Source organism: Myxine glutinosa, chromosome 12, assembly GCF_964187855.1.
Source record: "Myxine glutinosa chromosome 12, kmMyxGlut1.1, whole genome shotgun sequence".
Classification (NCBI taxonomy): domain Eukaryota; kingdom Metazoa; phylum Chordata; class Myxini; order Myxiniformes; family Myxinidae; genus Myxine; species Myxine glutinosa.
The window spans coordinates 29,425,731-29,437,366 of NC_136272.1; the positions used below are offsets into that span (position 1 = coordinate 29,425,731).

General features: G+C 45.9%; 1 protein-coding gene across 1 annotated transcript; it reads left to right on the forward strand.

The window, feature by feature from the left end:
• The first annotated feature begins 548 nt into the window (after positions 1-548).
• NUDT2 (nudix hydrolase 2) lies at positions 549-7,219 on the forward strand. Its single transcript, XM_068132898.2, has 2 exons — positions 549-888; positions 6,338-7,219. Exons 1-2 carry the CDS (start codon positions 765-767, stop codon positions 6,652-6,654), a joined length of 441 nt encoding a protein of 146 aa, XP_067988999.1. The 5' UTR covers positions 549-764; the 3' UTR covers positions 6,655-7,219.
• Positions 7,220-11,636: the final 4,417 nt, after the last annotated feature.

Here is an 11,636-nt window from a genome sequence, read left to right on the forward strand (position 1 = left end):
TCAAACCTTGAAAAGGCACATCCTCGGGTCCCCAGCAATATACCTGGCAAGTTTCAAGTATATCGGACCGGTAGTTGTCGAGAAACAGCGGTCGCATACAGACAGACACAGACGCATACAGACAGACACAGACGCAGAGACAGACAGAGACAGACACACACACACACACACACACACACACACACACACACACACACACACACACACACACACACACACACACACACACACACACACACACACACACACACACACACACACACACACACACACACACACACACACACACACACACACACACACACACACACACACACACACACACACACACACACACACACACACACACACACACACTGCTGGAATTATATAGAGATAATTATTAAAGTAGCTGGTCTGACTCCACCCACAATGACGTCTTTAGCTCGGCAAGCTGACTCCACCCACAGGCATTTTTATTTTCATGCACTTCAAGCCGAAAACATCGTCGAACCTGCCATATTCACAATCGCCATGCCCCACCTTTATATTATTAAACATTAACTTCCGGGAGCATGCGAGGCAGCGCTTCGTTGCCTATTCACCGCCCAAAAAGGCAGCGTTTTTGCAGAATTATGTTATGCGGATCCCTGCTCGTAATTTGTGAAAATTAATTACAGTTTTTAATTACTTTTGCACTACGATCGGGTTCGATTCGGGCCTTGTGGCGATGGTGGTACTCTTGTGTTGGTTCACACCGGAATCAACTCCCAAGCGAGTGTCTCATGCCCAATCAGATGGCGGCTCTTCGTGCTTGTGGATTCATCGTGTTCCGGCGTCTGAAACAAAATATCGAGTTCCTGCTGCTTCAGACTTCGTACGGAGACCATCACTGGACACCCCCCAAAGGTGCAATTAAAATTATTGGCGCGTCGAAAGGGTGTTGAGAGCTATCCCATAATGCCGTGCGCGCCGCCATGTTGGTTGTATTCACTTCCCTGGCAACGATAGCATCAGTAGCTCCACAATATAGCTCACATTTACCTCATTATTCTGACTTTCTGCAATGGAAGGTTACGCCAATTATTTGACCTTGGTGTGTGTATACAGTATGAGTGTGCATATACAGTATGCGTGTATATATATATATATATACTGTATGTGTATGTATATACTGTATGTGTATGTATATACTGTATGTGTATGTATATATAGTATGCGTGTATGTATATACAGTATGCGTGTATGTATATACAGTATACGTGTGTGTATAATTATATACAGTATGTGTGTGTATACAGTATGTGTGTATACACAGAATGTGTGTATACAGTATGTGTGTGTATATATATATACAGTATGTGTGTGTATACAGTATGTGTGTGTGTATATATATATATATATATATACAGTATGTATGTATATACAGTATATGTGTGTGTGTGTGTATATGTGTGTGGTGGAGGGATGGGGTGTGGGGGAGAGGACACGATGGGACATGGTGTAGGAATTAGAAGAACTGTCTGCTCTCACAGAAAAACTAGGACAGGATGGATATTTTGGACAAAGTAAGATCATAACCTCACGTTGCAGTTGTATGACGATGGCCCAGAAATGAAACTGAGGACTCGAGATTGTCTGCCATAGTTTTGTACCCTGCGCCATGTTTTAAATCAACAGGGCAGTGGAGTACCTCAGATGTGTCCTCCTGACACAAAACATCTATCCTAATTTGTCACACACCCAGAACACTCCAGCCTGCTGCGGATTCACGAGCTTGTGTATTTTGACCATTGTTGCCTAAAACATAGCCAATGTATTTTGACCATTGTTGCTGTTTCACGTGATTATTATTTTTTACCTGTCCCATCCTCCCCCCCCCCCCCTTCCCATGCCTCCTTCTCCTCAAGCCCTCTCCCTCCCACAGATCTCCCGATGTCCCTGCCCTCCATCTTGTTCTCCCGCTCCCTTTATCATATGTTTTGTCAATTTATCTTTTTGTGATCAAATTTTTTTTTTTTTGTATACTGAATCGAGGCTCGTGAAAGAGCTAATAACATTTACTTCACAAACAAAACAACCAGACAAACAAAATATATAAAAAGAGGGAGCGTAAGACAAGATGGGGAGAGAAGGAGGAAGCATACAAATAATAATAATAATAATGCATTTATTTTATATAGCGCTTTTCAGGAAGCCCAAAGACGCTTTGACAGAGTGCAAAACATAATGCATAGCAAAACATAAAAACAATTGCAAAAAAAGAAGAATCAATAGGGAAATATTCAAAGCACAAAGGAGGGAGAAGGAGAGGAGATAGTCAGGGGTTAGATGCTGTGGGTTAAATGTTGAATGCAGTGTTGAACAGGTGGGTCTTGAGTGATGTTTTGAATGTGGTGAGTGAGGAGGAGTCTCTGATGGTGTGAGGTAGCGAGTTCCAGAGGGTGGGAGCAGCGATGGAGAAGGCCCTGTCCCCCCAGGATCTAAATTTGGTCCGGATGGGGGGGGGGGGTCAGGAGGTTGGTACCAGCAGAGCGGAGGTTGCGGGTGGGAGTGTGTCTGGAGAGGAGGTCAGCCAGGTAGGATGGGGCCAGGTTATGGAGGGCTTTGTAGGTCAAGAGGAGGATTTTGTACTGGATTCTCTGGGAGATGGGGAGCCAGTGAAGCTTGTAAAGGACGGGGGTGATGTGGTCACGGGTCCGGGAATGGGTGAGTAGACGGGCAGCGGAGTTCTGAATGTATTGGAGTTTATTGGTGATTGTTGAGGGTGAACCATAAAGGAGGCTATTGCAGTAGTCCAGACGGGAAGTGATGAAGGCGTGGATGAGGGTTTCTGCAGCCACGGAGGAGAGGGATGGACGGAGACGGGCGATGTTTTTCAGGTGAAAGAAGGCTGTCTTTGTGATCTGTTTAGTGTATTTGTCGAAGGAGAGGGTTTGGTCAAAGATGATGCCAAGATTCCGGATGTGAGGGGAGGTGGATACTGGGAAACCGTCGATGTTGAGGGCAAAGTTATGGGTGGACTTGGTGAGCGTTTTTCGGCCAATGATGATTATTTCAGATTTATCACAGTTAAGTTTGAGGAAGTTGATTTGAAGCCAGGATTTTATTTCAGTGATGCAGTTTGTCAGGATAGAGTGGGTGGCGGTGGAGATGGACTTGGTGGAGATGAAAAGCTGGATGTCATCGGCGAAGCAGTGGAATTGGAGACCATGACGGCGGATTAAGTGACCGAGGGGGGACAGGTAAAGGATGAAGAGGAGGGGGCCAAGAACTGAACCTTGGGGGACACCTTGGGGGAGGGGAGCAGTGGGGGATTTGCAGTTATTGATGGAGATGAACTGACGTCTGTCAGAGAGGTATGATTTAATCCAAGAGAGAGCAGTGCCGGTAATGTTAAAGGTGGTTTCAAGTCGGGTGAGGAGGATGGTGTGATCGATGGTGTCAAAGGCGGCGCTGAGGTCGAGGAGGATGAGAATGTTGAGGTTGCCAGCGTCAGAGGAGAGGAGAAGGTCGTTGGTGATTTTGAGGAGAGCAGTTTCAGTACTGTGGTTGGAGCGGAATCCGGATTGGAATGTTTCATACAGGTTATTGGCAGAGAGGTGATGTTTGAGTTGAGTGGCTACAGCGCGTTCCAAAACCATTGACAGAAAGGGTAGGTTGGAGATGGGTCTGAAGTTATTTAGGGTGTCAGGGTTTAGTCCAGGTTTTTTCAGAATGGGGGTAACAGCAGCAATTTTGAGGGATGGTGGGACGATGCCTGTAGACAGGGAGGAGTTTATTGTTGCAATGATAAGTGGAGAGAGAGCAGGAAGGGAGGCCTTGACAAAGCTGGAGGGGATGGGGTCAAGAGTGCAGGTGGCAGTTTTCATTCCGATGAGGAGTTCAGAGAGGTCAGTAGGGGAGACTGGGGAGAATTGAGACAGGGGATGGCAGGATAAGGGGGGGCAGGTGGTTTGAGGGGGAGCGGGTGCGGCGGTGGTCAAGCTGTTGTAGATGTTTTCAATTTTGCGTTGGAAGAATGAAAGGAAGGAGATGCAGTTGTCTATTGTGAATGACTGGGTGGTGGTGTTCAGGGGGCTGAGGAGTTTGTTTATTGTAGAGAAGAGTGCTTTTGGGTTTCCGGAGCCAGAGTGGATAATTTGAGAGTAGTAGGCGGAGCGGGCACGGGAGAGGGCATCTTTATAGTGTTGTATGTGGTCCTTGTAGGCCTGGGAGTGAACTGTGAGACCTGTTTTATTGCGGAGTCTTTCAAGTTGGCGAGCACGAGTTTTCATCAGGCGGAGTTCAGGGGTAAACCAGGGAGCAGAATGGGTGAAAGAAACTGTTTTGGTTTTTATAGGCGCAAGTTGGTCAAGGCAGGAGGAGAGAGTGTGGTTGTAGTAGTCAGTGAGGTCAGAAGGGGTGTGGAGGTCAACGAAGGGAGAAGTGGACATTTTTTCAGAGAGGGTCGATGAGAATGAGGTAGGTGAAAGAGCGTTTAGCTTACGGAAGTTGATAGTGCGATAATGCCTTGGTCCTGGGGTGGGGATGTTGATGGTCAGAGTGGTCAGAATGAGAGAGGTCAGAGCCAGAGAGATGGTGCAAAATTAGTCCAGTAGAGCAGACAAGGTCCAAAATGTGACCACGGTTATGGGTAGGAAAGTTGACATGTTGAGTGAGGTTAAAGCAGGTGAGTAAATCAGTGAAGTCAGTGGTTAGCGTGGAGTCAGTGGAGTCCATGTGGATATTGAAATCACCAAGGAGGAGGATTGAGGGGGAGAGGGAACATAGCTGGGTCAGAAAGTAGGAGAAGTCAGACAGGAATGATGGGTGTGGTTTGGGAGGGCGGTAGACAACAGCCATGACTGACTGTGTGTGACCAGAGAGTTTAAAAGCCAGGTGTTCAAATGATGGAGCAGATGAGATGGAGATGAGGTTGGTCTTGATGTCTTGTCGGTGAATAACGGCAATTCCACCACCTCGGCCCTCCGAGCGTGGTTTATTGATGTAAGAATATCCATTGGGTGTGGTGAGGTTGAGCGTGTAGTAGTCCAGTGGTTGTTGCCAGGTCTCAGTGAGACAGAGAAAGTCCCGTTTATTTTCCAGGATGTAGTCGTTCAGGATGAGGCATTTGTTGTTGAGGGACCGGATATTGAACAGGGTGAGCTTGATGTTGTTTTGTATGGCGGGTATGAATCCAGGTGATTTGGCCAGGGTTTGCAGACAGGAGGTGCGATTTTGTGCGTTGTTGTGACCAGGTGTGTTGGGACGATGAGTGGGAGTGCGCTGAGCCGACAAGAGGATGGGGATGGAGTGACCTGATTGTAAATAAACAAACTTACGACCGGAGCCACGGTGAATGTACCTGGGTCGACGCAGGAGTCCATTCGATTTGATTGCAGAGATGCATGATGGGGTGGAGCGGGTTTTAAGCAGGAGAAGCCTTGCGGCGGAGTACCGCAGAGCCATGCCAGCAGGAGCGAAGGGACGAGCACGAGGCCAAGGGTGAGGAGGCGAAACAATCGTCACAACCCACGGGAGTGGGCCCGAGGAAACAGCGAAGGAGCCGAGCAGGTGAAGCCAGGAGCAGAGCCGGGACCAGGCAGGTCATTTGACATTTGAGATGACCAATACAGAAATGACCAATACAACATTTGAGAGCAGGGAGATGTGTGGGAGGGAGAGGGCTTGGGGGGAGGAGGCGTGGGAGAGGTATAAAACACAAGGACACCAAGGACTTCCAGGACAGAAGTTGGTATTTCAAAAAAGTGGATTTGGGGTGAAATTAGCAGGGGTAGAAAAGATCAAGGTTTTGGATGGGGGAAGATATGGGGGAAGATAAGAGATGGTGGTGAACAGCTGTTTTAGCTCTTACACGAGCCTCAACCTTGTATACAAAAAAACAACCCAAAAAACCCCCCAATACAAGTTTGACCACCCAAAAACAAGTCTAGTCTAAGATCATCACCATAGTTCAGAAGAGATGTTGGAAGCTGGAGGTATGAGAATTATACCTTAAAGAAGAACATGACCATTCAAATATGCAGATTATGCAACCGACACACACACACACACCTCACTCGATCTAATTGCTCGCATGTTGAGGAATAGCGGGCTGACTATTGCCGATAACAATATGGTCCAGAAGCTATATTAGAAACAGAAACTGATGGCCGCCTTTTTTGAAATGGCTGCCATGACCGACTTCCGTCAAATCGATGGTGGCCCTATAGCCACAAATGACTGAGCAGTACTGGTCTATCTATATGCCAAGTTTCATGCTTCTATCATCATATTCACAATCCTTTCATACAAGTTTTTTATTGGTATGCATATAAAATGCAAAACCTTTTTCTTTCCTTGTCTGGACGACCAGGGCATGTGGATCCTGGAGAAAACGATTTGGACACAGCCTTCCGTGAAACGGAGGAGGAAGCAGGCCTGAAACCGGATCGACTGAACGTAGTGGATGGGTTCTGCCATGAGCTGCGGTACACTGTAAGAGACAGGCCCAAGACCACCGTGTATTGGTTGGCAGAGCTAAGCACCCCAGAGACTCAGGTCACGTTATCACATGAACACCAGGATTGGTGCTGGTTGGAGGTGGAGAAGGCTTGCAGGCTGGTGCGGTATCCTGACATGCAGGGTGCTTTGAGAGATGCAACCGCTTTCCTATCTGCGGGCACACACTGACCCCAAATCAAAAATGGCATTGGGTATTCATGTATGTGGTGAGATCGGTGTCATACCAGTTGGAATGTAAAAGCAATGCTTGAATCGGCAACATCATGAGGCTGTTTGTATATTTCCATATACATGATACATGCACAAACAGATCTTTAAAGAAAGATATAAAGAATAGGTATAGGAAATTATTATTTTTAATTCCTGGTGGATTATTTTACTGGGTCATTCCTGGTGGATTGTTTTGCCATTTTCTACTTTGCTTTCGGTGGGGATTTGTGATGGCGTGTCATCGAACTTCCTCTCGCTTTTTGTTTATTTTCATCTGATATTCATCATCATCAGGAACCAAACTCGGAATAGACCCATCAGTGCTATCGTGGAGTGCGCCTGCATCGGCACTTCTCACAAATCAAGTGCAACTCTGTCTATACTATGACAATACCGATAAAAAGCATTTCTATCGGTTAGCCACGGTACCAACTCAAAGCCGGTAGGTAACTCACCTTTGAGCTATCTAGTCCGTATTTGATTCCTGACTGGACAATAAACTATCACCCGTGAATAGAAGTGACCAGGAGTGTTATTCCTTTGAAATATACCATGGGATCTGCTTTCACGCAGAAATACGACAAAGACAGCTAACCTAATATACTTGACGATGCAGCACCCCCTGCTGACATCCAATAATATAAATCTGCAGTTGGATTTCACTGTTTGCAAAATGGAACTCAGGCATGATGACTTGTGTTACAAAGTCATTCTGTGAGTCAAAGATACCTTCCATGACCCAAAGGTAAAATGAAGCCATTCTTCGTTCGTAAGCAGCACAATGCCTGAAAAATTTGTTGCAGGTGAGCTAAAAAGTGGTTACTTTTCCTCCATTTCTAGATTGATGCCTCCGAAGATCATCGACAACAGCAAATTCTCACAGCCAAGTGACATATGTACTGTTTTCAAACATTATTATAATGATTATAATGGGACGTACCTACAGTTAAATGATCATACGAAATTGTACTACAGTATTTAACCATGTTACCCCTCAATGATGCAATGATACACATTCTACGATGAGAAAGTAACTTCAAGAAAGAAAAAAAAATGCACCAATCTTGACATATATCTGAACTCAAACGTTTATAGAGCGATGTCATTTTGAACGTCCTGCATCTGTTCAATGATCATGGTCACCGTCACCTTCTTCTTCATGAGAAAGTTCATTGCCACATGGTCTATCACTGGTGGCACACAGGCACTCGTTTGTGCAAGGCAAATTGTGCCGTGAGCAGCTGCAACTATTTGTGCATGGCTCACACCCTCGGCACGAACATACAAGGCCATCTAACATCCCAGCTGCTATGGGTCCCTCAAAGATTTTTGGATACAGTACATTTGCTTCTCGGTACCATCCGCTGCCCTCTCGTGCAGGAATTTCTGCACTTGCGATGAAGGCATTCATCCACACTCAGCTTTGGTGTACATATCTCTTCACATGTCGGAAAAGCTGTTATGTACTGTCACATCATTCATCGCTGCAAGACGCATAACCACATCACCTCAAACACAATGGATGGCAGTTTAAACTAACAAGAGGACTTTACGTCGTTTGTGGTCATTTAGTCAGTACATGCGTCAGCTACATCAAATGCTTCTTTGTTTATCAGCCACACAAATAATGTTTTCATCATTGGAGGAAATGCTGCAGATGGAAGAAATGTTGAGTTGGATCTTGGAGACGGCGTGAAGCTGGAAGGTGTGAAAACATTTTGCGACCTCGGAGACATGCTGAATGGAGAAGGTGGATCAGACTCGGCAACGGTTGCTGGAGTGAGATGTGCATGGAAGAAGTTTCGGGAACTGAGTGGCGTGCTGATGAGGAGGGGAGTGTCGTTGAAGCTGAAGGGAAAGGTGTATGCTGCATGTGTGAGAAGTGTTATGATTTATGGGAGCGAGACATGGGTAATGAACGTAGAACAGCAACGAAGGCTGGAAAGGGTGGAAATGCGAATGGTTCGGTGGATGTGCGGAGTATCGTTGAGAGAGAGGAAGCCAAATGATGAATTGCAAAAGATGATGGGAATAGAGCCTGTGATTGATGCGGTGAAGAGAAACAGGTTGAGATGGTTTGGTCATGTGTGGAGGAAGGATGAAAGTGACTGGTTGAGAAGAGTGATGGAAATGAATGTAGAAGGAAGTAGAGGACGGGGAAGACCGAGAAAGACTTGGCTAAAGATGGTCGAAGAAGACATGCGGGAAAGGGGGTTAACAAGGAGAGATGCAGAAAATAGGGCAAAATGGAGGAGATTGTCATGGGGACCGCAAGGCTAACCCCCACTCTAGCAGGGAAAATGGCCTTTAAAATGCATGTTGTTGTTGTTGTTGTATCATTGGAGGCAGAGATTTTGATTGGCCTCGTTGTGAATGAACAACAATGCCATCACCATGGTGATGCTTTAGCTGCCATTGTAGTTTCTGTGTTTGCTGTTCTTCTTGATTTTTTTCTGTGGGGGGCTTGTCAAACATGTTGTCAACAACATTAAAGTGGCAAACCAGCAGGATCTTCGTTCTCGCATCACAGCTGCATGCGCACTGGTGGATGCAAACATGCTGAGCCGAACATGGCAATAACTCGTGTACTGCATCGATGTCCTTGTCCTACGCACAACAAACGGAGCTCACATTGAAGTGTATTGATGGTGTGCACAAAACTTTGAGTTTCTATATCACATAAACCAAAGGGTATTGTTGTACCATTGGTGGTTCTAAATATATTAATAACCAAAGTTTTCCAAGTCTTTTTGGAGCATGCTGTAGATTCCGTTTGGAGAAAAGAGTGGGGGAAGTGGGGAATGAAGGAAGCTATTGAAGGAGTGTTATATCTTTCTTGTATAATGTCCCCCACTCCCCCAAAAAATTCAAAGGTGTTTATAGTTCTTGACCTAACGAAGATGAGTGGAGAGAAAGGGAATTCATGCATGGAGAAGAGAGGGAGAGGAATTCAAAGTCCACCATTATTCCCAACGTCATACTGTACTTTATTGATGCCCCCCTTAAAAAGGCAAATACCTTGTACTCCTCATCCTGTTGGAAGTCAAGCTAAACCCGGCTGGTGCAACATTTGAAATGACAAGAGGCAGGGCAGAACGGTTTATTTGAGGGGATTGGTGTATTTAGACAGGACTCCACAATGTAGTGTGCCATGTTTAATAAAACTTGACACTCCTCATGTCTGTACTTGTCATCAAATAGCGTCCTCATTCATTGGGACGTGTGCTTCACCAGGAAGCAGAAAGCTTTGTCCCAAGACCATAGCAAATCAACATAACTGTGTTAGAGTGGTTAACATTATTGTGGAAATTTACCTTAAACTTGAAGACAAAAAATACTTCCCTGAAAAGTTACAAAAAACAAAACAAAGGGTGATGACGAAAGTTTCAACCAACGAGTTCTCCATGGCGACAAGCCATGATCCCCATCGCCGGCTGGAGCAACGAGCGCGAGACGTGCTGATGCATTCTGCAAAAAAGAGGTCGGTGACAGAAGGCGAGTCAGTGTTTTAACAAAGAGTGGTTCGTATTGCAGTGGATGAAATCGACAGGACATTGATTGAGGTAGAGGTATGTATGCCAAGCGTCGTGGTAAGCAAGGAGCAGCTGCCGTTTTGGATGTTAACCCTTCGTGGGAGCAAAATAGAAGGGTTCATGTCTGAAACGTCACCTTCTCCTTACTTGCTATGACGGTTAGCATACCTCGATCAATGTCCTGTTGATTCCATCTAGCGACTGTTCTACCTGTCCACCGACGCAGATCGACTCTAGTGTTCTCCAGCAAGGTGTTCATTCTGATTTATATTACAATTTGACTACGAACTGCATGACGTGCTGATTCATTGGAAAAAACAAACAAAAAAACAGCAATGAGGTCTCTGACGGAGAATACAAGAGCTGCTAACAGCCTATCGAATTGTGTTACTCCATCTTAATGTTACATCTGTTGTTTACATCACAAAAACAGGAAGATAAAACAAGCCCCAAAACGAGCACATACCATATCCTGAAGGGCCAAATCAGAGAAAACCTGACTTCCTCTCAGGTTATTAATCTCTCAAGCTTCAGCAAAAGATGTTCTGTAACTTCACCGGGTTCTGCTTCCATTTTTGGTTTGGAAACTGCACACAGCCCATTTACAATGCCCAATTAAAAAAAACAATGCAAACATTATTATGATAAACTGCAATCACATAGGATGTACAACGTCAATGATAATAAACAATGAACAGGTTGGGTAATGACGCGAGATGGCATTATATGGTGATGTGGTAAGGAGCGGTGAAGAGAGGAGATTGAACCAATGGCATGATGACAATGTATTATTAAATTTAAGATCACTTATTATTACTTCTCCCTCCCCCCAAAAAATCAAAGCAAAACTTATACTGAGAAACAAAGTAGTTTGCCTTACCCTGTGTCGGTTTCTCACAACCACCATCCACAATGAAGCTTGGTTCAGCTTTCAAGACTGGTGTATTAACAGGATCGTCTTTGCACAAATACATCACAAAGGGATGTGCGGGGTCAAGATCCTAAAGAAGTTTTGGCAATCAGACCACTAAATAAATTTTTATATATAATTATATATATATATATATATGTATATATATATACAAGCAGAAGTACCTGGCGTTGCCAGACGGGGGAGCGGAGGGGAACGGGGGGAGGAGGGAGAGGAGAGGGGAGGGGAGGAGGAAGGGAGGGGAGGGGAGAGAGGGGAGGGGGAAGGGGGGAGGGGGGGAGGGAAGGGGGGAGGGGGGGGGAGGGGGAGGGGTGGGGGGAGGGGAGGGGGGTGGGGGGAGGGGGGGGAGGAGGAAGGGGAGGGGGGGAAGAGGAGGGAGGGGAAGAGGAGGGAGGGGAAGAGGAGGGAGGGGAAGAGGAGGGAGGGGAAGAGGAGGGGGAGAGGGGGAAGGGGAGCAGTCAGAAGTGGAGGCTCTT

Excerpts from the sequence above, each read along its gene's own strand:
- NUDT2 (XM_068132898.2), top strand. The coding sequence starts at position 765 with ATGCCCAATCAGATGGCGGCTCTTCGTGCTTGTGGATTCATCGTGTTC. Across the intron at positions 889-6,337 it reads TCACTGGACACCCCCCAAAG|GGCATGTGGATCCTGGAGAA; the intron begins GTGCAATTAAAA and ends CTGGACGACCAG.